The 24,703-nt window shown below is 39.0% G+C and overlaps 2 protein-coding genes across 8 annotated transcripts in view; one reads left to right on the top strand and one right to left on the bottom strand.

The window, feature by feature from the left end:
• Positions 1-1,353: 1,353 nt before the first annotated feature.
• On the bottom strand, positions 1,354-24,473 carry ARV1 (ARV1 fatty acid homeostasis modulator). 4 transcript variants are annotated; one of them, XR_015283393.1, is made up of 7 exons: positions 24,132-24,416; positions 14,757-14,876; positions 13,000-13,153; positions 11,651-11,875; positions 10,956-11,165; positions 8,941-9,137; positions 1,354-3,263 (listed from the first exon to the last, which is right to left on the bottom strand). XR_015283393.1 is itself a non-coding variant. In XM_086877842.1 (5 exons), exons 1-5 carry the CDS (start codon positions 24,471-24,473, stop codon positions 11,059-11,061), a joined length of 948 nt encoding a protein of 315 aa, XP_086733968.1. In that variant the 3' UTR covers positions 9,148-11,058. The 4 variants fall into 4 exon arrangements, 1 of the variants encoding a protein (XP_086733968.1); XR_015283394.1 differs by having other exon boundaries at positions 8,941-9,114; XR_015283392.1 differs by lacking the exons at positions 1,354-3,263; positions 8,941-9,137 and adding an exon at positions 9,148-9,327.
• TTC13 (tetratricopeptide repeat domain 13) overlaps positions 24,132-24,703 on the top strand; it is a 39,396-nt gene continuing 38,824 nt past the window's right edge. For 2 of the 4 annotated variants that reach the window (XM_086877837.1, XM_086877839.1), the window contains exon 1: positions 24,134-24,670. In XM_086877837.1, coding sequence (XP_086733963.1) covers positions 24,472-24,670 — 199 coding nt within the window. In that variant the 5' untranslated portion in view covers positions 24,134-24,471. Of the gene's footprint in view, positions 24,671-24,703 lie in introns of all 4 variants that reach the window. The other 2 variants (XM_086877838.1, XM_086877840.1) reach the window with 2 other exon arrangements.

Raw genomic sequence — 24,703 nt, 5'->3', positions numbered from 1 at the left:
TAGTTTATGCATAGCTTATATGCCTGGTAAAGCTGAGACTTAGTACAGTATTTGGTGTAGTCATGAAATTTGAAGAATGGGAGAAGAATTATGCAAAAATTATTATAGTATTTGTGATTCATTTAGTTCCTAGTCATAGGTAACCAAATCATTTTATGTGGCTTCTAAAATAAGTTGATATTTTAAAATGTTTACAATTTCTTGTATATAAGACAGTTTGCAAAATTTTAAATGCAATGAAGAGTAGCAAAGCCTCCACAGTGTTTATAATTGATCCACTTACTACTTACTACAACCCTAAGGTTTTGTGTCACATTTAGCTTTCATCCTAAGGAAACAAAGTGTATGCAGTAAATCTGTCCAGGCATTTTCTGTCAGCCTGCTTGCTATAAACTAGATCTGGCAGGACAGAAGTTGGAAAATTGCTCTGTTCTTAGAAACTTTGTAAGGATTTGGAGCTGGAGGAGGGGCGAGACTTAACTGCTCCTTCCTTGGGCAGGATCACAGGTGTCACTCCCCCTTTGGCTTCTGTTTGGCCACCTGGCTGCCAGAAGGCAAAAGCTGGGTGGTCACTGCAGCTGCTGGCAGCTGTGCAGTAGCCAGGGCACTGCAGTGCTGGGTGCCAGTGGGGCAGGTGGGAAGGATGTGAGTCTCAGCACATCTTCTTGAGAGTGAGGATGAAAACTGCAGATACATCAAGAGGCCCTGGGAAAACCCCAAGTGCTGCCTTCAGGACTCAATGGGATGCTGGAAGGGAAGAACAGTGGGGAGGAACGTTACAGTTTCTGGAGGTGGGAGCTCAGCACAGTTTGGAAGGAGATGCTGAGATCCTGGGACGCAACTTCTTTAAAATCCCATGTTTGATTAGTTCTGCTAACTGGCATCTTGGGGGATTTTTCATGTCCTTTTTTGATCTGTTTTAGAGACTGGGGTTATGCTACTTGTTATGTATTTTTAATGTGATAATCATTTGTTGCAGGTACATGCTTTTGCTTAACTGGAAGGAACATGTTTTCTCTGACTTTATTTATCTGCCTAGCTAAAGTCATCCATTTTCCTGGAGGACTTAAGATTGCTCTGAGGGCAAAGGAAACTAATTTCCTCACTCTGCTGTTCAGCTGGCTGCTGGGAAGGAATGTGAAATGGAAGGATTAATCAGGTACATGCCAAAGGGAACCCTAACAACAGGTCTTTTTGCCAAAGTACAGCTTTGTGACCTTCAGCCACATTGAAAGAATTTACTCTGTGATGCCTGCCTGTACAGGATACATTACCACAGTAAGCAGTTTGAGATTCATATTCCTTTTCATATACTACATGCATTTTCTCAGAAAACAACTCCACAGAAATACATTTTTGCATCCATTACATTTGGTTTATTTGAAGTTACTACATTTAACTCTGGACAACACTGCAAGACCTAAAGAAATAACTTGTTTTCTTAGCAAATTAGTTAAGATTCCTCTTATTTGCAAAGTAATCTTCTATTGAATTTAACATTTTCTGTGAGTTTCCAAGCTCCATATGCAGTAAAGCCTCTTAACTGCTTTTTCTATGATCCTGGCCACTCCAACTCTGCAGGCAGCTTTACTAGCACGCAGGGTCTCCTGTGAGGGCTGGGTTCTGCCATGGCTGAAAGAGCCTGGGGGATCTGCGTGTAGGGACACACTCACCTGAGCTGAGGTGGTCTGGAAGAGTCAAGGTGGCCCCACAGAACGCAGATGTGCTCTAGAGATTAAAGCCTAAGTGAAGCTGGATGTGTGCTGGACTGGCACCTGCAGCTTGTGGGGCAACTGCATCTTGTAAGGAATGAAGAGGATTAGCAAGGGGCTCTCACTGAGATGACTCACTCAGCAGTGAGTTTGGCTATTTGGTTTTAAATGACAGAGGAACTTTGGAGGGGATGAATATTCACTGCAGAAGTCTCCTTCCCTTAGTTTTTTGTCCCCTTCTCTTTCATCTGTTCTATATACAAAACTTAATTAAATGAATGTGGAAACAAGCAGCCCTAAGTAATGAAGCCCACATCTGATTTCAGAGGAATGTGCTTTTAAGCAGTAGAATTTACATTTTTCAGATAAGGTTGGTATGCGAGTTAAAAAGACAAAGCCATCTGCTACTGAAAAATACAAACTTGTAACTATTTTGTTTCTTTGAATTTTTGCCAGATTTTAAATGCACTTGTGCTAAGACTTTATTAAGATGTCTTCAAGCAAATGTAATCTTTCAGAATCCCTCAGTTCAGCATGAGAGGAGAAATCCCATGCAAATAATGGATTGTTAGAATTAAGTGGCCGAAGCAGACTGTTTGGAATTGTTAGTGCATAGAGAATTCAGTTCTATGTCAAACTACTACCTTAAATTCATGTTAGCAGTTCAAACCTCCTTGCAGTACTAACTGCTCACTTTCAGAAATCACAAGCATTTCTTCCACAGGTCAGAAACGTCCCTGTGATTATCTGGCTAGACACATGAGTAAGAATTTGTGAGCTCCTTTTGGCTCAGGATACCAGGCACTGTCATAAACAATAAAGTTGCCTGTCTGAGCCCTACCAGCTCTTGCTTAAACTCTTCTGACTCGTCAAACAGCAGAACCTTTTAAATCATTCACAAGCAGGCAGTGTAGTAAGGTTGTTACTTCAGTTATGAAAATACCTGTGTGACAGGGACAGTATATTTTGTTGGGTTTTTTTTCTCTCAACCCTTTACAGTATCTTTGGTTATCTGAATCCTGATTTTAACAAAGCACTAATTATTTGTACTGAAAGGGCTTATGGATATTGGAAAATTCAAACATTGCATGCAGAGGTGAGCTAATAAGTGAAGTTCTGAACAGGTAAAGTACAGCTTAAACAGGACCAAATTTTAACCTTTGTTCCATTACTCCTGAACAAGATCAAAGGCTGTTTGTATTGTAGAATAAAATTACTTCTTATATGCTATATTACACTAGAGGTAACAATTGAAATATTAAAATAGTTTGGTATAGGGGAAGGACATTTTATCAGAATCAGCTGAAAAAAACAGTATATCAAATCAGAGAGAAAATTAATTTCTCATAGCATTAGAATATCAAAGCTCTGTTGCCATGTGATTTTTGTCCTGTATGAACACAGCATGTCTATGTTCTTTCCAAGGGTCTTGCTATTCCTTTTTCTTCTGTTAGTATGGTACAAATCAGACACAATCTTGACTTGTATCTTTAAAATAACCTTGCTCTTTGGAGAAGCATTTCCTTAAATACCTTGCATCATACATATAACCTGTAGAGAGAATGGAATATATAGCACTTATTCAATGTATAATTTGTGTGCATTTTTAGAAGAGGAAAGACATTTAAGAACAGAGTTCTGGCATATTTTTGGAGACCATCATTGCACAGTTGCTTGCATACAGGATTAACCCTTAAGGATAAATGAGAGAAGTAGAAATTTGCAGTAATCTCTGTGGGGAAGAAGGAATTCTGTTTTTTGCATATCTTTTATTCTGTCTCATGTAGTTTCTTATAGGATTTGCTCGAGCTCTGAGTTCTCATATGTAAATGGGTTTGTCTTGTCTCCAGTGCTTTGTGTGGTTACACAATAGGACTTTTTTTCACTTATCACTGGCCAGTCATTCAAAAAGTCCTTTCTGTTTCTGTTGCAAATGCAGGACTGTTTGAGGCTTTCAATGTTCCTTCTTCTCATAGAGAATAATACTCTTTTCTGTGCTTTTGAATGCAGGTGTGTACGTGCAGAATACATCAATCGGTGTTAGAGAAGCCAAGCATATCTCGTTATTATCACAGACATTTATTAGTATAAGCATCTGTTAAAAAGTGTGCCCACTAATGAAAATTTACACTACAATTTCTTTTGCAAATTAGGAGGGAGTTTGTACTGATGCATTTATTCTAAAGGAAAAGAGATCTCAATGCACCATGCCCATTCTCTCGTTCTCTGAATTACTTTAATTTGTAGGCACTGATTCTGTTTTCGTTTCAGCTTAATGGTGTTACCCAGTGCCCATGTCCTTACAGAAAGTCTGTAGTAGATCCTAAGAGGTGCAGGCTGCCTTGTTAATTTAAAATTAAATCTTTAATGCTTTTTGGTCTTGCACCCATGGAATTTAATGGATTTTCGTGTTAGTGGTTTAGCAAGGTTAAACAGGGGGTAGTGGAATAGGAAGCATGCAACCTGGATAATAAAACTGAAGGACAGAATGTTTCTAAAAGACAAAGCCACCATCTTCACAACAGATTCCTCAAGTAAAAGCTTGTATTTTCACAAAATCATATTGCTTGAATAAATGGTCATAGTTGAAAAATAACTGGCATCAAACTGCCACTACACGCATTAGGAGCTGATAGGTCTCCTAATGTAGGAAAGGCAGCTTAGGTTTGGTCTCAGAGAGCCAGAATCTCTGCCTGCCAGGGAGAACATCTGTCAGGAGTGCCTATCCATCCCAGCGGCTGGCGGAAGGACCAGACGACCTCTGAGATCACTTCTAGCCCTGACTGATTCTGTGAAAACAAAACTGTTCCCAAGGGGGTGGCAGAGGCAGCTGCCTGCTCAGGACAAAGAGCTGAGCCTTCAGGAGCAGCTGCTGCAAGGAGTTTAGAGGAGATAGCACTTTCCAATATAATGGCATGAAATGACAGATGGCACCTTCCACTCTGCCATCATAGTGAGGAAGGATCTGTGCACGAGGGCTTCCTGTTTTGCCATCCTCATTAGGTCGTGTTGGAGAGGATTAGAAACACCCCTCTGGACTTTCAGTCAGCGTGCTTGTGCAGCTGAATTAGATTAGAATCACCATGCTGGCATTTTGTTACATAAAAGTAGCTGAGTAACAATGAGAGAAGGGAGACGTGATCTCTACAAGCTTCTGATACTGTTTTATCAGGGATGTGACTTTTTTTTTTTTAAACTGATACAATCTGTTCTGTTGCACAATACTCAAACTATTGTGGGAGGAAGGTGCTTTTCTTGCTGGTGGCCTTTTCTTTCAGTGTAGGACCTTTAAACAAACAGAAGCTGCACCATTTCATACATAGATAAGGCAGAAAATGCACAGGCTGTAGGAACACAGATTGACCTTCCCTCTCCTTCTATCTATACACACACACACACACACATCATTTATATAAATTACACAATTCAGTTGAGCAGAAAACTATTTTAGGAAAAAATCTACTTAAAGAAGTGCAAAATACATTTGAAAAGCTGAGAGTTTTAGTACAAACTAAGTCTTGGCATGTGGTTGTGTAAAGAAATATCTGCCATTGTGTTCGTCCACAGCAAATTAATTTGCTTCTCTAAAGAAAAGGGTTCAAATAACATCCACCATTCCTGAAAAAATTCTTCATGAGTCATCAATGTTTTATTTTCATTTTGCTCTCTCCCAGGACAAGATGAGTAAGAGATGGATTGTGCTTTCCTTGCTGTGCAACCCATCTGCCATTTTCACACTACTAAGTAGGATAAATGTCCTTAGGTGGAAACAGATTCCTGCTTTGGACAAATTTATAAGGTGTATGCGCAATGTGACACATTCACTTTTGGTCCCTATCTTGCAAAATCTAAAATATTTTTTCTGGTGCTGGTATGTGGCATTATTATGCAGTGGATGTTCTCAATGGGAAATGTTTTCTTCCTAGTTATTACTACACTTCTGTTGGCTTTTGATTTTCAGTGATCAAAAGAATGCTGCAGCCCTACTGAGAGAAAGAGAGACTATCTCTGCTGTAGCCAAGACATGATATATATGTGGCTTTGATGGTTAGAACCGAGGCTTTATTCTGGAAGTGAAGTGAGAGACCAAAGAAAGGATCAAAGTTAAGGAGTGATGCATGAATGACAGCATCAGATGGGCTGCAGCTTGCCTGGCAGGGAATCACTATAAAGGTAACACCCACAGATGCTTACAGAGTGAATAAGCAGTTCTGAGGAAGGAGTGCAAGGTGAGTAGAAGTGCTTCTATGTTGCTGAGATTTTATTTTCTTGTTTAAATCTGAGTGATGTTTTTGAATTTGTTTACTGAAAAGATACCAATGGTTTTTAGTATTTCTTTAAGAAATATTTTTCTGCAAAATGTACCAGTGCTTTCTAACTGAAAGTCTCAAACTCTCAAATAAAGTATTTTTTCTTATTTTTCTTTTAGATATTTTTTCTTTTAGATAGCTGAAAGTAAGATCAGCTAATGTGCCACTTCCCTTTGCTCCAAGGTTTTAAATTAACTTCAGATTTATTCTGGCACACAACAGCTGCAATAACTTCAAAATCATAATAAGGGATTAGTGATTTGCTGTATATACCCCTAAAAGTCTTCAGATGTGTACATTCCAGAACTGCATGCCAGTGAGGGTCAGAATTAAAGCTCCCCTTAGTGTAACAAAGACTTTAAACATGTCACCTTTAATATTCACATTTTCTGGCTCCTGGCATGTCTGTTTCCTATCTGACATTCACGGTGTTGACTGACTCCTAACAACCTGCAGCTGAAAGGACTTAATGCTTTTCATCTTTCTAAGCAGACATGAACAAATTAATCCTCCCCCAAATCCTGTGATGGTGGAGATACAATCACTTTATGGAGCCACATATATTACTTGCTCAAGGTCAGGGCACTGGTCGGTCTTAAAGCCAGGATTAGGATTCAGGTCTTAATTCAGGTCCCCAGTCCTGTGCTCAGAGCGCCATGGCATGAACTTCTGTGCAGCAAAACAGTTCTTTTGTCTAAAAATTGTCCTTAGAATTACAGTTAGAGATTGTAAGAAATCAAGGGGATCATTTGGATTTATTTCAGCAGCAGCCAACACATGTGACAGCTCTGAAGTTCACACTCTTATGCTTCTATGTAAAGGAATTTAAATCGCATTTTTGCCCAGGGAAAAAAAAAACAAACCCAAACAATATCTATTATTCTAATGAACAGCAATTAAAATGTCATTAGCAGTATTCCACAGTTGCTTTGCAGACCTGTCATTTGTCTACACAGAGCTCAAAAAAAACTTTACAAATTTAGGACAGCAGATCATGTTTAGGAAAAAGACTTTATGAAGCTCCTTATGTTCCCATCTTCTTTCTTGTCACCTCAGTAAGACAGTGAGCATTACTGGAAAAACTAAGAAGGTCAGAACAGCTAAGAGGCATGAGAGAAAACGGGAATCTTGTTATATACAGCTTCCTGCAAATTTTAACTGCAGAAACCCGAGTTTCAAATTAATTCATAAACAAAGATCCTATTGATTTTTAGCAGCAGAGGAATGCATTCATTCTCTCTCTTGCCATATGAATTTTTGAAGAGTCAACAAGACTCAGAATAATCCCAGCTTGTGGGACTATGTAGGTTTTTAGATGTTGTCCTGAAATAATTTGCATTTTATAGCTTTTGTGGTTGTATCTTGAATTAACCTTGATACCAAGTCACCAAAACAACTATTTTGTGACTGGTTTTTCATCACTAATTTCATTCTCACATTTCTCTAAACTGAAGATGGGTGTTCATTTTTAAAAGCTTGGATTTGTGATCTTAAAAAACAAAAATTAATCAAAGACCACCTAAGTGTCTGTGTGTTCCTTCCAGTTTTGAAATCAACAGGTTTCCTTATCAACAGAGGTTTCCTTATCAACTCCAGATGGCACTGCAGTGCTTAGCACTATCCTGCCAGGGAGGGCTCAAGGAATGCAAAAGCAGGCAAGCCCCTGAGAAACAAGGGCCTGCTTGTTTTATGAGAAATCAGCTAATAGTTTTCCAGTACAGATGTCCTACTTTATTTTCAGTTTGGTGGAGACTGGGGTAACAAATGGCAGCTTATATGCCTCTGAGATAGAGCTTGTGTGCAAGAAAGGGCTCCCTTGTCTGTATGTGCAGGAGGTCACAAGGGTAGTAGCCCTTGCACCAGTAAAGCCTCATGTAGCACACACTAATGCAGAATGAAGGGAGAAGCTCTGCTGTTGCACAGCTCTTCCTACTCAGTGACTAATGCTATCGCTGTGCAATTGGTAATTCTGCCTTATAAAAGTGTATTTTCAAGGCTATAGTGCAAACCATTGAAGTAATGAGGTTACTGGTATTTTTTCTAGGGAAAACTCATAGACTTTACTGCTTGGAAGACATCTTTTGCTATGTCTTGTGGTGTCAGACTATTGCAAAAATGTCTGCAGTAAATTCTACTCTTCTTTCATGTTCATAATTTGTAAACTTGTGAGTAGAATGTTTTTATATTTGCATGATACACTCATAAATATCTATAATTTTTCTTGATATGCTATCTCCTTAGCTTTTATTGCCATCTTAATTTTGTAGAAGTCTGCCAGATTCCTACATTCTCTCTTAACCCTCCTTAACTTTTACTGTAATTCTCCAGTTTTGCAAACACTAATTTCTAAATACTTGCTACATGGCCTCTGCACCCACAGAAGTGTCCAGCACCCACTGCACAATCACTGAGCCACTGCTCAATCCAAGTCTCAATAACACCCCTGGTTCTTCTGTACATTTCATGCAATGTTCTGAATTTGCTCCACAGGCCACAATACCCCTTCTGATTCCAAGCAAAACTTAAGGAGTTTCTATAGGCTCACTTCCAGGCTGCTGTATTTTTAACTCAAATAAATCCTCTCCTATAAGCTAATGAAACAAATAATGATACACAGAAAGGGTTATTTGCCATCCATCTTCCAGCACAGGAAACTGTTTCATTACAAAAAGTTAATGGGAAAAATATGAGTTCAAAAGACAAAAAGAAGGAAAAGCAAGAGAGATGTGATAAACAGGCAGAACCTTAAAGTAATCTTGGTTCTCTCTAAAGCTTCTCTCTTAAGCTCACCCTAGATTTATGAAATATCAGTGTATTTGTCATTTTACTTTTGGTAAATGAGTAGCTTTAACACCAAACAATGCTGAATGCCCTACATTACCAATGATGCCTCTGAAGATGGAGAACCTGTACCACACCTGCTTTTGTTCCACAGCTCTGTAGCTTTTAATAGTCTTCTCTTGCTTCAAAGTTGTGTAAGGGCAGTGGTGGCTCCTGGCAGCATTAGAGTGCAAAACTGATACGCTGTCAGTGTAGGTGACACAATAGGTACACTGCTGCTTTCACAATGTATTCCTGTCCATTCTAGTGTTCTGAGAAAAAACTCAGAAAATACCTGAAATCAGTTTTTTAAAAATTCAAAATAAAGTTTAATTTAAGAAGACTATCCTCAAATAAAATTTATATACATTGAATTTACAATTTAGCTGCTGACAACATCGTGTTCACATATAATAACCTGCATTAGTTACACTTAAATAGGCTCCACTCAGCTTCTAGACTGGAATCAGTGCCAGACCAAATACCTGAAAAAAACCAAAAATCCTCTTTTGATGGGGGTATAGATAACCATGACACATATGATGAATATAAAAAAATAAAATCTATAACCTAAGAAGAATAAACCAAAGCACTGTTGTTACATTGTTAGAAAATAAAAATTTGCATTAGAAGTCATGCACATTTTTCTGAAGAGACAATCCAGAGATGTGGTGGATTGACACAGTCTGGATATCAGATGCTCACCAAAGCTTCTCTGTCACTCTCCAGCTAGGCACTGGAGAGAAAATAAAAGGAAAGGTTCATGGGTCGAGATAAGAATGGGGAGAGTTTAGTCACCAGTTACTGTCATGGACAAAACAGACTCAACTTGGGGAAATTAATTCATTACCAATCAAAACAGGAGTCTCACATACTTAAAAATGTTGCAATTTGGGTTTTTTTTTTTGCTTTCTCTGACATGCTCAAGAAGTTGCAAAGTGTAACACAAACTACAGAAGTGTTGTTAGACTTTGATTTAATAAAAGGGAATCTGCAACCATTTGCTTTTCTGATCAACTAGCACAGCATGGGTAGTTCCATCAGACAAACAGGTTTGATGTCTTCTGTGGTCATAATCTAGACTTACTCTAAATGTGTTGGGAATTAACTTGAAGATGTTGCAAAATGTTTTTTCATTCATTCTGGGAAACACAGACATGAGACAGCATCTGAGGAAAACAAAGAATGGAAGTAATCCCTATGGACAGTACAGCCTTCCAGAACTCAAGCAGGAGAGTTAAATATTGGATGGAATGAATGGAAACTGGCCTGCACAAAAGTGGTTTTGTGTCCTTATTACTGTCTTCTGGAAACTGATCCTGTCAGTTCCTTTGTGGGCTACTTAGCTCTTCTTTTGCCTGCTGAGGATGAAGGTGTAGAACTTCTATCAATGTTACTTCATTAATTTAGGCCTAAACATGTTGTTTGTTTATTTTTAAAGTACTATTCTGTTGCTGAATGGATTCATGTCTCAATTTTTGCTTCCACTAAATGTACAGCCAGATGAGGACTGGGTGTGGGGATGTGACTTAAATGCAGAAGTGGTATCCCCAACAACCCTGCATGTTGGGGATTAGTCCTTTCACTCTTTCTTCTGCTTTCAGAACAAAGCAGTATTTATGAGATCACGTAAAATTTCAAGGCAGTTTAAACCTATCATTCCTAGAGATTACTCTAGAACTAGATGTTTTATTATTTTGGATCGTTACACAAACATTCCAGCAACATGCAGCTTGGTTTTCCCATTGTAGTTTCACTCTGGAATACTGGCCTTTTCTCTAATAAACTATTTGCAAATGTTCACTTTTCTCTTTGAAAATCTGGTTTTGCGGAAATATAAATTTTGGCTTTTACATTTTTCCACTGACTCCCTTCCTCTTAAGGGAACAATTCATCCTCCTCTCTCTGCCAAAATGCACTGATTGGTAGCAGGGCTGGGTTTTTTTAGTGTACCTTTGTTCTTACAGCCACAGCTATGCAGCCAGATTTATAGAACTGTTAGGATAGTGAGACATTCATATTTTTAATGGGAAAATAAACAACCTAAGGCTGAAGTTTTATGGCTCAGCACAGTAAATAGCCAAACTTCTAACATTTTTTTGTTATCTATCACCTTCTTTATCCCAGTGAAAACAGTGTTATTGGAGCCTGCTGGCAGAGATCATTCTTAGAAAATTATCATCATCTTGTTGGCATTTCTTCACTGGGCTGACATTTCAAACATCCCATCCCATTTTCTGGAACAAGCAGACCACGCCATTTTCCAAAATTAATCCAAAGAAGATGGCAAACCAAGGAAGTATTCGGTTCAAGTTCAAAGTAACTGCAAAACAAAACAGAACAAACTTATCATGTATGATTTAAGAATATCATGGAAATCATGTGAAAATTCATATTAATTTGTGTGTATGAGAAATAACACAAATTTGTTAAGTCTGCATTCCAAATATATGAATAAAATTAATATGAAATTTTCATTTTTCATAAACTCAAAAGAATTCTATTTTATGTTTCAATGATCCATGAATTGTCTCAAATTGCACCAGATGGATCTGGTGGATATAATACTGTATATACAAAGAGATGATGGTGAGATAAGAGGCACTTTTTTCTTTATTTTTTTTTTTTTTTTTTTTTGTTTCAGTCACTTTCTATTAAAGTTTTAAAAACACAGTTTTAAACTAGAGCTATTTCAGTCACATATCTGATATGGATTAAAAAGATAACAGTGATAGTGACTGTAACATTAGCAGTCTCTCACACATATTCCATACACAAAATGCAGTAATAAAAAATGCAAAAATGTACCTCTAATTGCCTGAGAGTTTGATATCAAGACAAACACTTTTATAAATGCAAGGCACAAAGGTGTGTAGTCGTGCTCCCAAATAACAGCTGGAATTAGCAGAAGCTTTCCATAGGTGGACAACAGCAGTGCTTTGAGAAGTAAAATGAAGTCTGACTTTCTTTTCAGCATCTCAGGTGTCACCCACCACAAGGTAATAAAAATGCCAATGAAAAATGAAGTTTGTTCTAAAAGGAAATAAGAGCATGTGAAAGAGAGAACAAAATTCCAAAAATCAAGTCCAGTTATGAATGAATTTCAGTAAAATGACATGTCCCAAAGGCAACTGACTCACTTTTTAAAAGCCATAGGCAAATACAAACGTTCTCTATCTTCTGTGTTCATTTTAATGGTCAAATATTCCTTAAACCAATTCAATACCATGACATTCAGAATAATTCTATCACAGGATTCTATCTGCAGGACTATCATATTTGTAATTTCTGACTCCATACCTCCAGAACCTCTTCACTCTTACTTTTTAGTAATAAAAAGTATGTTAGGCTGTAAAACAAAATCAATCCTTGTCTTCTTTGCAAAAGGTCACCAGCAATGAACCCTTTTCATCCAGCATGAGAAAGAACACCAAGGTGAAAATACCATAGAGCTACCAGACTTTTTTTGACACCACTCCTGTGATATGCTGTCAATAATGCTTTTTCTTTTCTGAGGCCTATTTTCACATCTTCTGAAAGTCTTCTTACCTTTACTGTTTCCCACACTCCCACAATAACTGTAATAGATGAGTTACTACTGAAAAATCAATTCAGTATTTTTACTGACGTATTATAAAAACCTACTTTGAAATATTTTAGCTAGCATAGAACAAAACCACTCCCCTGCCTTCAAGTGTAGTCTTAGAGCACAGAAGTATTTACTCTTTATTGTTGATGACACTGGTCTGTATTTTAGCTTATTTGTTTAAAAAAACAACCCCAAACATGTACAGCTTTTCCCAATTGTTTACCTTAGTAAGGTTGTATCACCTTACTGAGTAATGAACCTTGAAGTCAACATGAAAATAAGGTTGATCTCTATGCTGATCTTCACACTATGTCAATAGGTATCAGGCAAAGATTTCTAAATATTGCCACTTTTCATTCTCTTCAAATCAAATGCTGATCCTATCAGTCTGAACTGTAATCAGGATCAAAACAGGCATTTGCACGAATGCAGGCAAATTGGAGAGTGTGTGTGTAATTGTGTAACCTTACTGGGTTGGACATCACATCCATTCTGTATCAATTTTTGCAGTATGGGCTTGAAGTTCTTCAATGTTTAAAGAGTATATAATACATATCACCAATCTTACCTAAAGAAGCTATGCCAAACATTCTATAAAAATCCCATTCTTTGGCATATCTGATTAAGTCATCAGGATCTGTATTTTGGCTTGAATCCTGTAGTTGCAACCACCTGATATAAGCTTCACAGAGCAAACAAAATATGCAGAGCTTCCCATGAATCTGGTAAACGAAAGAATAATAAAAGGAGTAGTTTTATATCAGCATAAATAAAAGCATTAGTATGAAATCAGTATTTAAAATAGATTTCAACAGCTCTACACAAACTCTGTAGGCATATTATTTTTCTTTAGAATAAAAGTGAAATTACTTCTGTTGAGCCACTAGTTTAACACATCATCTGTTAACATGATAGTCAAATTACAACATGTACAAAACTGCATGAACAGTTCTGCACAGAAGAAGGTATATAACTGTGGTTTCTAAGGCCTGATCCATACTATCTTAAAATTGGGAAGGCTGTTCAGCTAGGAAGGAAAAATTAAAATTGTGTCATAGCTAGTAGAATTATACTACCTGAAATTTCAGTTTAAAGGCATCTACTCCATTCAGCAAACTGGTTTAAGTACCCTTGTTTCTCTTTTTCCCTGGGACAATCTCCATTAGAAGAATCTTGTAGTGTAGTTATACCAAAATATTTCTTAATTCATATAAGGGTGAGGCACCAAAAATAAAGGTAGCAATAAACCAAACAAAACTATTTAAAATATCTTCTGAAGTGAGTGCAAAAACTATGTTGTGAGGCCCACAGTTAGCATGTTTCCACATTATACAGTCTATAAGCCAGTGCATATATGAGGTGATTTCTGGTTTTATACAGATTTAAACAAGCCATAACAATTTCTGTGCATGGATTCTACTTTTTCCATTGGGGGCAAATTATGCCAACTGCACATACATGCACAGGCTTTGCCAGTTTAAAATTCAACTCAATTTATTTGAATAAATGAACTTTTCACAGATAGTCCTTCCAGAAGCCTCGCAAAAAACATCGTTACCAGTCTCCAGAAGCACCAAATTAATTAAAAATATTTAGATAGATTTATGCTTGAAAGATGAGGTAGGTGTATTTATCTACACTGCTTAAACTGGACTGGCTAAGAGGTACCAACATGAACACAGCACATACTTATGCTTAGAGATTTTGTCTAGATTAGCTTCCCTCTCCTGGGAAATCAATCCTTACAGTAAAAATATGCAATACTAAAAAGCTACACCTCTACACTCCAGTCTGGCCAGCCCAACTATGTAATTCTGCATCAACCACAATTCAAGTGAAAATCACAATCTTTTGCTCTGGCTTTGAGGGCATGGTTAATTACACAGGGAGAAACTTGTGAGAAATTAGTAAAGTAGGTTCAACTGGCATAGTATTGTTAATTTGGTATGTTATACTCCTGTTGCTCATTTGAAAAATAATTTTTTCCAACAGTAATTTAATTTGGAAATTAATTTACAATTAGATTGTTCTCTTACAGTGGAATTTAGCACATCATCCTTTTAGCATCAATTAATGTGATAGGCAGGTTAGAGTAGATGCTGGTACTGCAGCATCACATCTGTGAAAACAGAAGCTGTCTTAGTAACAATGGGAGTTTGAGATTCCATGTGTTCTATTCACTGTATAACTGGTTCAGCTTGCTGAAATCTATGGAAGGACAGGAGATGGACAGTCTTTAAAGTTTTACAACTATTACAATCAACTTACCAACCCTAAATATATTTTTAACACAAAAGGTCACAAGGTAGGGACATAGCAACTTACATTTATCTTTGTATTGAAAAGAATGTGCCTGTATGCTTGTGCTTTGCATAAAACAGCATTAATCAAGATGATAACAGGATCATACTCAATGTATTTATCCACAGGTTTCTGGCAGGATTTCTGAAAATCACAAAATAAGAATTAGGGGGGGGAAAAAAAAGAAAGAAGAGTTTATAAATTTTTTCAATCATCTTAGTACAACTGGATAAATACAAACTAGCATTTTTTGTCATTTTCATTTTCAATACAGTTTTAATCTATCCAGAAAAATTGCTTCTCCTCCCTTGACACTACAGTTGACACACAGACTTCCCTTATAAAGTAGAAAGATTTATTATTGATTTTACAGGCTTCGGATTAAGATTGCTAATGAATTATGCAGGAATGGACTTAGTTATCATTTTGTGCTCCAGACATGCAAAAAATCAAACTACTTTCCCAAGACTCAAGAAATGCACCAGTACCATGCCAAAGGTAAACTGATCATGGCTCATTTACTGGGTATTTTGTGTTATTTCGGATATTTTTAAGAAAGAAAATTAATTTCTTCTATCACTTCCTTATTTTCAGAGATGCTTTATCCTATCCTACCTTTTTCTTTCTTAACAGGAGACAGTAAGTGCTTTTTGGCGTTGCATTGTTCTTCCATACTATTAAATTGTCTGGATGTTTCAACCAGTTTTCCATCACTGAGTAAACACCAATACATTCAGAATACTGAGAATGTAGTTTTCACACAGATCTACAGCCAAAGAGTCAGTTGCCACTAAGCAGTAGTAGGACACTAGACCATCACTTCTCCAACACATCTGCTGGTTCCTGCTGTGTCTGTTAGAGAGATTATTTCACCCAGACCACTGGGGAAATGCTTGTCATCAATCCCTTCCAGCTTTATTGACTCACCTGCCTGGCTAATCACTCCTTAATTTGAGTTAGGGCTAATAAAAGGCTGTTATATTGTGAGCAGAAGGGTTAAATAATCTTACAAAAGGCTCATCTAGCAGACCTGAGGGGGAACTAACTTCTAGCAGAGAGCTGAGGAGCAGCAGAGGAGCAGCAGCCACCACTTCAGCTCAAACAAATGCACTTGCAGAAGGGTGCTCTCCTGCAGGGCAGCTTTCTCCTGCTGCTAATCCTCCAGGCTGGCTACTTGTTTCCTCCAAGTCATCCTCAGCTAATCTTGGTCCCCTGGTCTTCACCTTAGCTGCCAGGCTGAGAACACAACAGTCACAGAAATTGTCTCTGCTTCCATTTTAATGAGTGCATGGTGGTGCACCACCAGAAGAGAAATGTTGGCACACCACTTTCTGAAATGCTGGAACAGTCAAAAATGCTGCATCAGACAACCCACACCTACAGACAAACTCCCAGAATAGAACACAAAGGTTTTTCAATTTTATAGAGACCTGGTTTTCTGTCATACAAAGACCATCTAAGTACCACACTGCTGCTCACTCACCCTGCAATAGGGTGAGGAGGAGACTCAGAAGAAGGTAAACCCATGGGTGGTGAAAAGAATAGTTTCATAATTGAAATAAAGTAAAATATAATAATATTAATGAAATGGAAGATAGTAAGAGAGAGAAGAAAGAGAAAGAAGTGCTGCACAGCACAATTTCTCACCACCCACTGACCAATGCCCATTCCATCTCTGACCAGTGATCGGCCTCTCCTCAGCAGCTGTCCCCAGTTCATTTACTGGGCATGACACTCTATGGGCTATGGAATATCCCTTAGGCCAGTTTGGGTCAGCTGTCCTGGCTGTGCTTCCTCTCAGCTCCCTGTGCACCTGCTGGCTGGCTGAGCATGGGAAACTGAAAAGTCCTCGACTTGGGATAAGCACTAACAGAAACAAATAAAACATCTGTGTCTTATCAACATTATTCTCATTCTGAATCCAAAACACAGCACTCTACCAGCTACTGGGAAGAAAATTAAACCAGGCAAAACCAGAACAGTGTCCAAAGTTAACACTGCCTTGCTATTTAACAGAATGGTTTTTGGAGAATCTGAGAATGCAGAATTTCATGAGCAAATTGACTCAGAAGTCTAACATCAAAGTCAAAAAAAAATTCAGTTTATGCAAATAAATGCATAAACTGAATAGAGCATCTAGGGAATGCTGCAACCTCTAATCAGTGTTTCTTGGTCCAGCTTAAGGAAAAACTTAACTCATTTCAATAAGGCAATACTGTGTATTACAGTACACAAGTTAGAGGTAATGAATTAAAAAACTCGCTCAGTTAACCAAGAGTTTGGTAAGTCTAAAAATAAAGAGAATGAGATGGAAAAAGGATATAATTAACACAAGACCACAGTTATAAGATTTAATAGAGGGAAAAAGAAATTGCTACTTTAATTAGAGGCAGTGTCTTGCTTCATTTCTTTCTGCTGGGAAATCATGAGCAGATATTCTTATAGGTGGTAATTTGCATATGCCAAATCTCTGGGTTGATGTAGCATCAGACAAGTGCAATTTTTTTTAATAGGTTTATTCACACAAGCACTGGACAAGTCCATACAAAATAATATTATTCAACACCATGGGTGTCATAAAGGTTAGATGAAGGTTATTCTACATACACCCAGTTTCATTATGCTCTCAAATCCTCCTGCAACAGAACATTTTTTACCAGGGCCAAAAATCTTTCTGAGTAAAGAATGGTATTTTCAATCAGAGAATCCAAATCAAACAATGATCCAAAAATTTGCTGTTAAGAGGTATTGAAAAATTTTCACTGACAGCTGACATGGATTTTAGATAATGAAAATTTATCAGACCAACGATCCAGGCAAAACCAACAATACAGAAATTTACCGCAGATATATATAGGGACTGCTACGAATGAGTACACAAATAGCAGTATCTTCTGCTCCACAGGTTCTGGCAGGCAAATACCAAACCTTCTCTGCAGCTGTGAAAATTATGCTGAATTTAGTATTTCTGTCTTCTAGACTTAGATGAGAGCCCTGTTCTTCATATATGTTATATTCCTAATATACTTTATTTCTATCTGAGTCTGCTGCAAGAAGGAAAAGTCCTCTGTGCTTACCCAGCCAGTGACCTAGCCAGTGTGAGTTCATCCAGGGATTTGTGAGACCTACAAACCACCTTTGCTGCAAAAGATTTGTGTGTGTACTGCTACAGACTAATTGGATAATGGCTGCTATACCATTAGTATACCACAGAACTAATATGCCCTCTAGAAAGAATTTTTTCCATATCTGGCTTTTTCATTATTTTTTCCAGCTATACAACCAAAACATCTGACACTTAAACGCCCAGGAAGGAAACCAGTGACTAAGGCCTGACTTCAGCAAAATCAGTGCTAGCAAGGATTGATGCAGTTTAAATACACATATGTTTCACTAGATAGTTTCAGCTAGTTAAAGGGATGTAACTTTGTGGACACTGATAATCACTTTGAGAGAAGATTGGTATGAGCAGCTCAGCTATGGAGAACTGCTTGCACACTTACTTTTAAGATTTTAATCAGGCAGTTTAGCATGAACTACAATCCTGGTGCTCACATCTCATTCCCCACTGCTGTTCTGCACAGCTGTAGTCAGTGGCCTGGGGAGCATGAGTGAAGGTGGCACTGTCTTTAACATACCTGAACTTTTTCATCTTCTTTGGACTTCCTCAAAGAAGTGCCTCAGTTACCACAAAAGCAGTAAAAAGAGGTAACTGGATTTCTCTATGCTTTCAGCCATTTTTAACTTCTGTCTTAAATATGTAATTGGTATCAGAAACAAGTAACTGGTATTTTTTCTTGAAAAAATAGACACCACTTTGATTATAAGCTACTTTCAGATTATGTTAAGAAGAAAAAAGTCAAGCTTCACACCATAAATTCTATTTACACATCTTCTTCCAATTTGGCAAATTTAAGGAACATTACAAGTGTTTGATACTGACATACAAAAGTCCAACAGATACTGTGCTCCCCTAAAGAGTGATGTTAAAAGTATATCTAGTATATACAAGAGTATATTCTAGCAAATTTAAATGGGTATTCCTTTAGGAACTGTTTGACTAATCAAATATTTAAGAAGATTTGACTATGCTTGTCTGTTGTTTAAAAAAAATCTTTCAATTTCATAACTTAAAAGTTTGCTTAGCTATCTTAAAAAAACCCACAAAAACCAATTAGCAAAGGCAAATTAAAAGAAAAAAAAAATCTTCAAAAGGTAGTACAACCATCTTCATAGTGTAGTACGTGAGATTCTTTTTGATCAAAGCAATCCAAAACATTTAAGGAAAGTAACATACATTTTAAAGTCTCAGTTGTATTGTATGTAACCAAAAAGAAGTACTGATATGTTAATTCAAACCGCATGTTTATCAGCCTTTTATAAAACACTACTCAAAAGATATAACTCTTACTTTGTTCATCAAAAATAGTCAGCTTGCAAACAGTGCTCACAAATGTGTGCCCAATACAATATAGAAATATTTGAGAAAACACCTTCTGTCTCTGAAGGATAAAGTTTCTAAAGTATATGAACATGACTTTTTGGACTCATCTCTCTAACAATAAAACATTACTTATTTTTAAATAAAAATATTTTGGGATGGGACTTGTAGAAACAAAAAGAATTTTTGAAGAGGAAGCCATAGGATATGACAGAAAGTAGAAATACACACTGAAGAACAAAGCTTCACCCTGACCTAAAACTACCATGAAAACCTCATCAGGAATCAGGAGATTTGCAAATCTCTGTGCATTAGAAATATCAATGAAACAGTCTTATTATAGTATCCTTTTCTCCAGGGTTTGGAGTTTGGCAAAATTAAGCTACAATTTTTTGCTGGACTACATATACAGCAAATTGTAACAACACTTACATAGCTTCCATATGCACACAGATCCATTTGCATAGGTTCATAGGCAAATTTAAGACTCTTGTGAGAGCGCCCTTAATCCCAATTGCACCCTTAAATAATAAAACACATTAGCTATGATGCTTTCAGGGATTTTCTTTATTAGGGATGCAGCCAAGTGTCATAGTAGACTGAAAAACAACTGAAAAACAGCCCAGTTTCAGATGTATTCCATTTCAGAAAGCAAATTAAAAATATTGTTTTATAATTTTTTTCCATGTATAATGCATTTTCCAGTAATGAGTTGGTCTGTAAATAGAGTTAGGTAAAATTAGCATATGTTATTTTCCAGGATGATCTTTGTACTCTTGACAGATTCTTTACCATACCACACAAATGCTTTGCATTCAAAGCATTTTGTCTCTCTGCCTTGCTGCAATAAAAGAGCTCTTCAATTATTTTTTAATTGCAGAAAAGCTAAATGAAGTGTGCGCTGCTCAGGCAATTTGGCTTTCTTATTACAAAACACAAGGGGGATCCTGACTGTGCTCTATATATTGCCATGAGTAATTTATTTTCCTTTGTTATGGTGTGGAACATTTTTAACATTTTATTTTTAAACGTAACAACATATATGAAATTGAAAACCAAATTTTAAAAATGTTTCCATGATTTTCCTTCTATTTCTGAGTGAAATTTGCTGATTTCTTTCTGTATTCATCGCACTTCAGAGAGTTTATTTATTTCAGGTTAGCCAAACGTGTGTCCCACCCCATGCCCCAGCATTATTACTGTAGTAGCAGCATTATTTGAATAGTAGTTTTTCTTTACTGTTCTTAACGGTAGGTTTGTAATATATTGTAATATATTCAGTGCAGATTTGCTGTATTATTTACAGATCAATTAAATTTTAAGGGTCTCAATAATTACCAAAAACCTTCTGTAGAAGGAGCCATGTAGGCATACTTCCACCATCGCTTCTCACTCAGAATAGGAAACACATCAGTACATTCACAGATTAGGACTAAACCCAGACCCATGAGATGCAAAGTGAGGGCCAAGCATCACCTCATTGGAGGCAATCCTAACATGCCCACACTCTCCCCTGTCGCTCCTCACTTATCACACAAAGAAAGCAAAAAGCATATTGAAGAGGTCCATCTGCCTTCTGTAATGCTACTTCCACAGCAAAGTATATGCAGGATGAGAAAATGGTTCATCATCCACTACATGTGAATCTCCAGCAAGAAGGAATGTGCAATGCCAGAGGTCTGGGGCTAGGCTTCAGCTGAAAATGGTCTTAATTAAATGAAACAGATTTTAAAAGAAGTTACAGAACTTGGGGAATTCATGGCAGTTAGCCACCTTGCAGAGCTTTTAAGAAAAGACATGACCTTTCCAACCCAAGTGTACTGTGTGGACTTCTATGTTTTATAGAAGAAAGTTTCTTTAGTTCCTTCAATATCCATTGCAAATTTATTCCCAGAGTGGAAAATAACACTTGTGAGGTCTTTAATGCTTGCCCACAATAAAATTACAATACGGAGCTCAAAGAAACTTTTAATTATTTTAAGAGCAGTAACAAATGCTGTGGGAACTAAACTAAAGCAACATTAGGCTCAATTTCCAAAATCGTACTCTAATATTGTGGGCTGGAAACACATGTTCCTTAATGGAAGTTTTTTGTATTTGCCTCTGGAAAAAATTCATTCTTCTCTTCAACAAATTAATAACAGAATACAAAATCATGGTATTTTGCTTAAGCATTCAAATTTAAATCTTCCACCTCAAAATCACACCCAGATCAGGTTAAACACATCCTAAAATAAATGTAGGGCTAGATAGAAGTTGCTGTTGGGAGAACTCAGCTTCTTCAACCTTGAGATAATGTTCCAAAAAGTGCTGAATGACAGGGTTGTCCTGAGAATGGCAAAGATCTTTTAGATGCAGATTTATTAATGTATCAAGGATAACTTTAAAATAGTATTGGGGAAAGTCTGTAGGTCAGTATGAAACAGTGATGATCTTGACAATGTTCTGCTTGCTCCCAATTTTCCAGGACCCTCTATTTTACTTACCATATGGAACAAATGTTAGGTTGTTGTCTGTTTTTTTCCTTAAGGTGTCAGTATTTCCAGGTACTACTTGAAAATGGGAATGAAACACAAATTCTTTTTAACAAAATAAATTATCTAGATGATGCCCATTGGCCTCACTTTGACTATCAACATACAACCTTTCTATGAATTTTTCACTTCTCTCTTAATGCTACAGTGAAGTAGCAGTACTCAATGATCTTACTCCATGAAGACAGATGAAATATGTTCTCAGGCTGAGTAATCACACCTTCTAATCTCACTTCAGACCTTTAATTTTTCTTAAATACCTTCAGCTTTTCTTAAGTTTTTAAAGGCCTACACTCTAAGTTTTATACATATCTGATATAAATGATGTCTCACACTGATAAATGGGATCTTCGTATATTTTTAAGTGAAGACTTCTAAGCAGTCATTATTTTCAAGTTTGATCATCAAGAAGATTCATAACATTGACACATTCCTATCACTACTCATGAAAGTCTGTGAAGGGTATCAAATGACATTCAGTACTTGACTATTTTTTCTTGTCAGCAGCATGATGATGAACAACTTTCCAGGTCTCTGGCCAGAGCACAGCCTTGCCTGCAAGGGATAGAATGCCTGCAGAGAGCTGGTACAGAGACAAAGCTATCCTTGCAGATTAAAAAGAAAAAGTAAGCCAAGCATTGCTCTATTAGAAACCATGAGGCCTTGGTAGCTGGAGACAACAGTAGGGCTTTCCTGCCGTACGCAGATAAACTCAAAGTCACATCAGTTCAACTGAAAGAATCTTTTGATCTTGGCAATCTTTCAACATTCTTATCTCCACTTTATATACCATGAACTGACATGTCTCCTGCTCTCTGCACTGCCTGTGTAGCGAGAAATTTAGGGAAAGTTTAGAGATGATATGACATGCTCCATGTAAGAGCAACTAGAACTGAAACTGAACCATGCCAACCCAGAACATAGCCAGAGGAAACAGACTGGTACGAATCAGTAAAAGATGGTACAGACCTGGGGCTGCCTGGAGAAAGGTAGACAGTATTCCAAATTGCTAGGAATGTGTGATTCTTTGCTCTTTCTTTTGCTCTTTTTATATGAGTTTAGCATTTTTGATGAATGCAGTAACTGGGACTTAAGTCTTCAATTCTATATGGCATGCCACAGTTCCAACAAGCAAGGATCTTTGGTCCTCAAATGGTTAAATGCCAAGGGGAATGAGTGCCATCTACTGGCTCCCAGGCTGCCTTAAGAGCTGCTTAACATGACCAAATTAATAAGCAAGAGGAAGTTGTAGACTTCAGTGAAGTTTCCCCTCAGCCTCCTCTTCTCCAGACTGGATACGCCTCAGCTGCTCCTCATAGGGCTTCCCCCCTACATCCTTCATCAGCTTCATAGTCCTTCTTTAGATGCTCTCCAATAGCTTTACATCTTTCTTACACTGTTTTGCCTAAAACTGCCCAAAGGACTTGAGCTGAGGCCGCCCCAGCTCAGAGCAGAGTGGGACAATCCCCTCCCTTGCCCAGCTGTGATGCTGTGCCTGATGCCCCCCAGGACAGGGCTGGCCCTCCTGGCTGCCAGGGCACTGCTGGCTCATGTTCAACTTGCCATTGACCAGGACCCCCAGGTCCCTTTAAATAATCACGGCTCAGACCTTGACATTTAGGTCCTGTGACATGGGAGCTGTGTCCAACCACGGAGCCATGCTGAGATCTGCCCTTCAGCAAGAGCCAGGCCGAGCACACACAGCAGCAGATGCACTGCAGTGCTCTGTACAGAAGCATGCAGGCCAGTCAGGACAGCTCTACCACACGAGTGCACTCAAAGAACAGCAGGAAATGGCATTGGAAAGCAGAGCACATAGAAGTCCTACAGAATCACAGAATAGGTCAGGCTGGAAGGGACCACAGGGAGTCCCTCTGGTCCCACCTCCCTGCTCAGGCAGGGTCATCCTGGAGCACCTGGCAAGGGATTGTGTCCAGATGGTTCTTCAGCATTTCCAGCGAGGGAGACTCCATAACCTCTCAGGACAATCTCTCCCAGTGCTCGGTCGCCTGCACAGTGAAGAAGTTCTTCCTCACAACCAAGCAGAACTTCTGCACATCATTTTCTGTCCATTGTCTCTTGTCTTATTGCTTGGCGCCACCGAGAAGAGCCTGGCTCCATCCTCATGACATCCTCCCTTTAGCTATTTATACACATTGATGAGTCCCCCTCTCAGTCGTCTCTTCTCGAGGCTGAACAGGCCCAACTCTCTCAGCCTTTCCTCACAGGGATTCAGGGAGAGCGGCCACAAGGCGCGGGCATGGCCCGAGCCCGGCAGCAGGGGGCGCTGCAAGGGGCTCGGGCTCCCGCGTGCCACCGGGCCCACCACCACGTGCCGCGCGCCACCGCTGCCGCCTGCCGACGTCAGGGCTTCCCACGTGCATTACTGGCCTCCCCCACGCACTGCCCGCCGCCCCGACTCACGCAGATGGAGAGACGGAGCACCCCGCGCTGGTAGTCCCGGTACAGCTCCGTCGCCTCCCCGTTGCACTCGATGCAGCGGTAGGCGCCGAGCGCCGCCATGGGACGCGGGAGCACGCTCAGGCCTGTCAGCGCTTCCACACCGCCGCCTCGTTTCCGCGTTCGGGAGCGCAGCCGAACCTGACAGCGCCACGCTGCATCCCGGGAGCTGTGGTTTTCCTGCTGCTGCCGTGCGTCCAACTGCGCTGGTTGAGAACTCCATGTCCCAGGGAGCAGTGCGGCGGTGGCGGCCCCGTGGGAGGGGCGGTGCGGGCACCCCGTGTTCTCTGCCGAGGCGGCGCGCATGCGCGCTGTGAAGATGGCACCTGCCGGCGGGCTGGCGCGGGGTCTGTGGGTGTCGCTGGCCCTGCTGGCCCTGCTGGCCCGGGCCGCGCTCGCCCTCACCGAGCGCTACCCGGCGCTGTCCCTGCTCCAGCAGGAGCGGCACCGGCAGCGCCACGGCCCGGCGGGAGAGTGGGCGGAACAGTACTCGGCCGAGTGCGGTGAGTCGGGGGCGTCGCCTCGGTGACCGCCCG

The sequence above is a fragment of the Cyanistes caeruleus genome, chromosome 2 (assembly GCF_971803275.1).
Source record: "Cyanistes caeruleus chromosome 2, bCyaCae1.hap1.1, whole genome shotgun sequence".
NCBI lineage: Eukaryota > Metazoa > Chordata > Aves > Passeriformes > Paridae > Cyanistes > Cyanistes caeruleus.
This window is presented reverse-complemented; position numbering and strand designations above follow the sequence as displayed.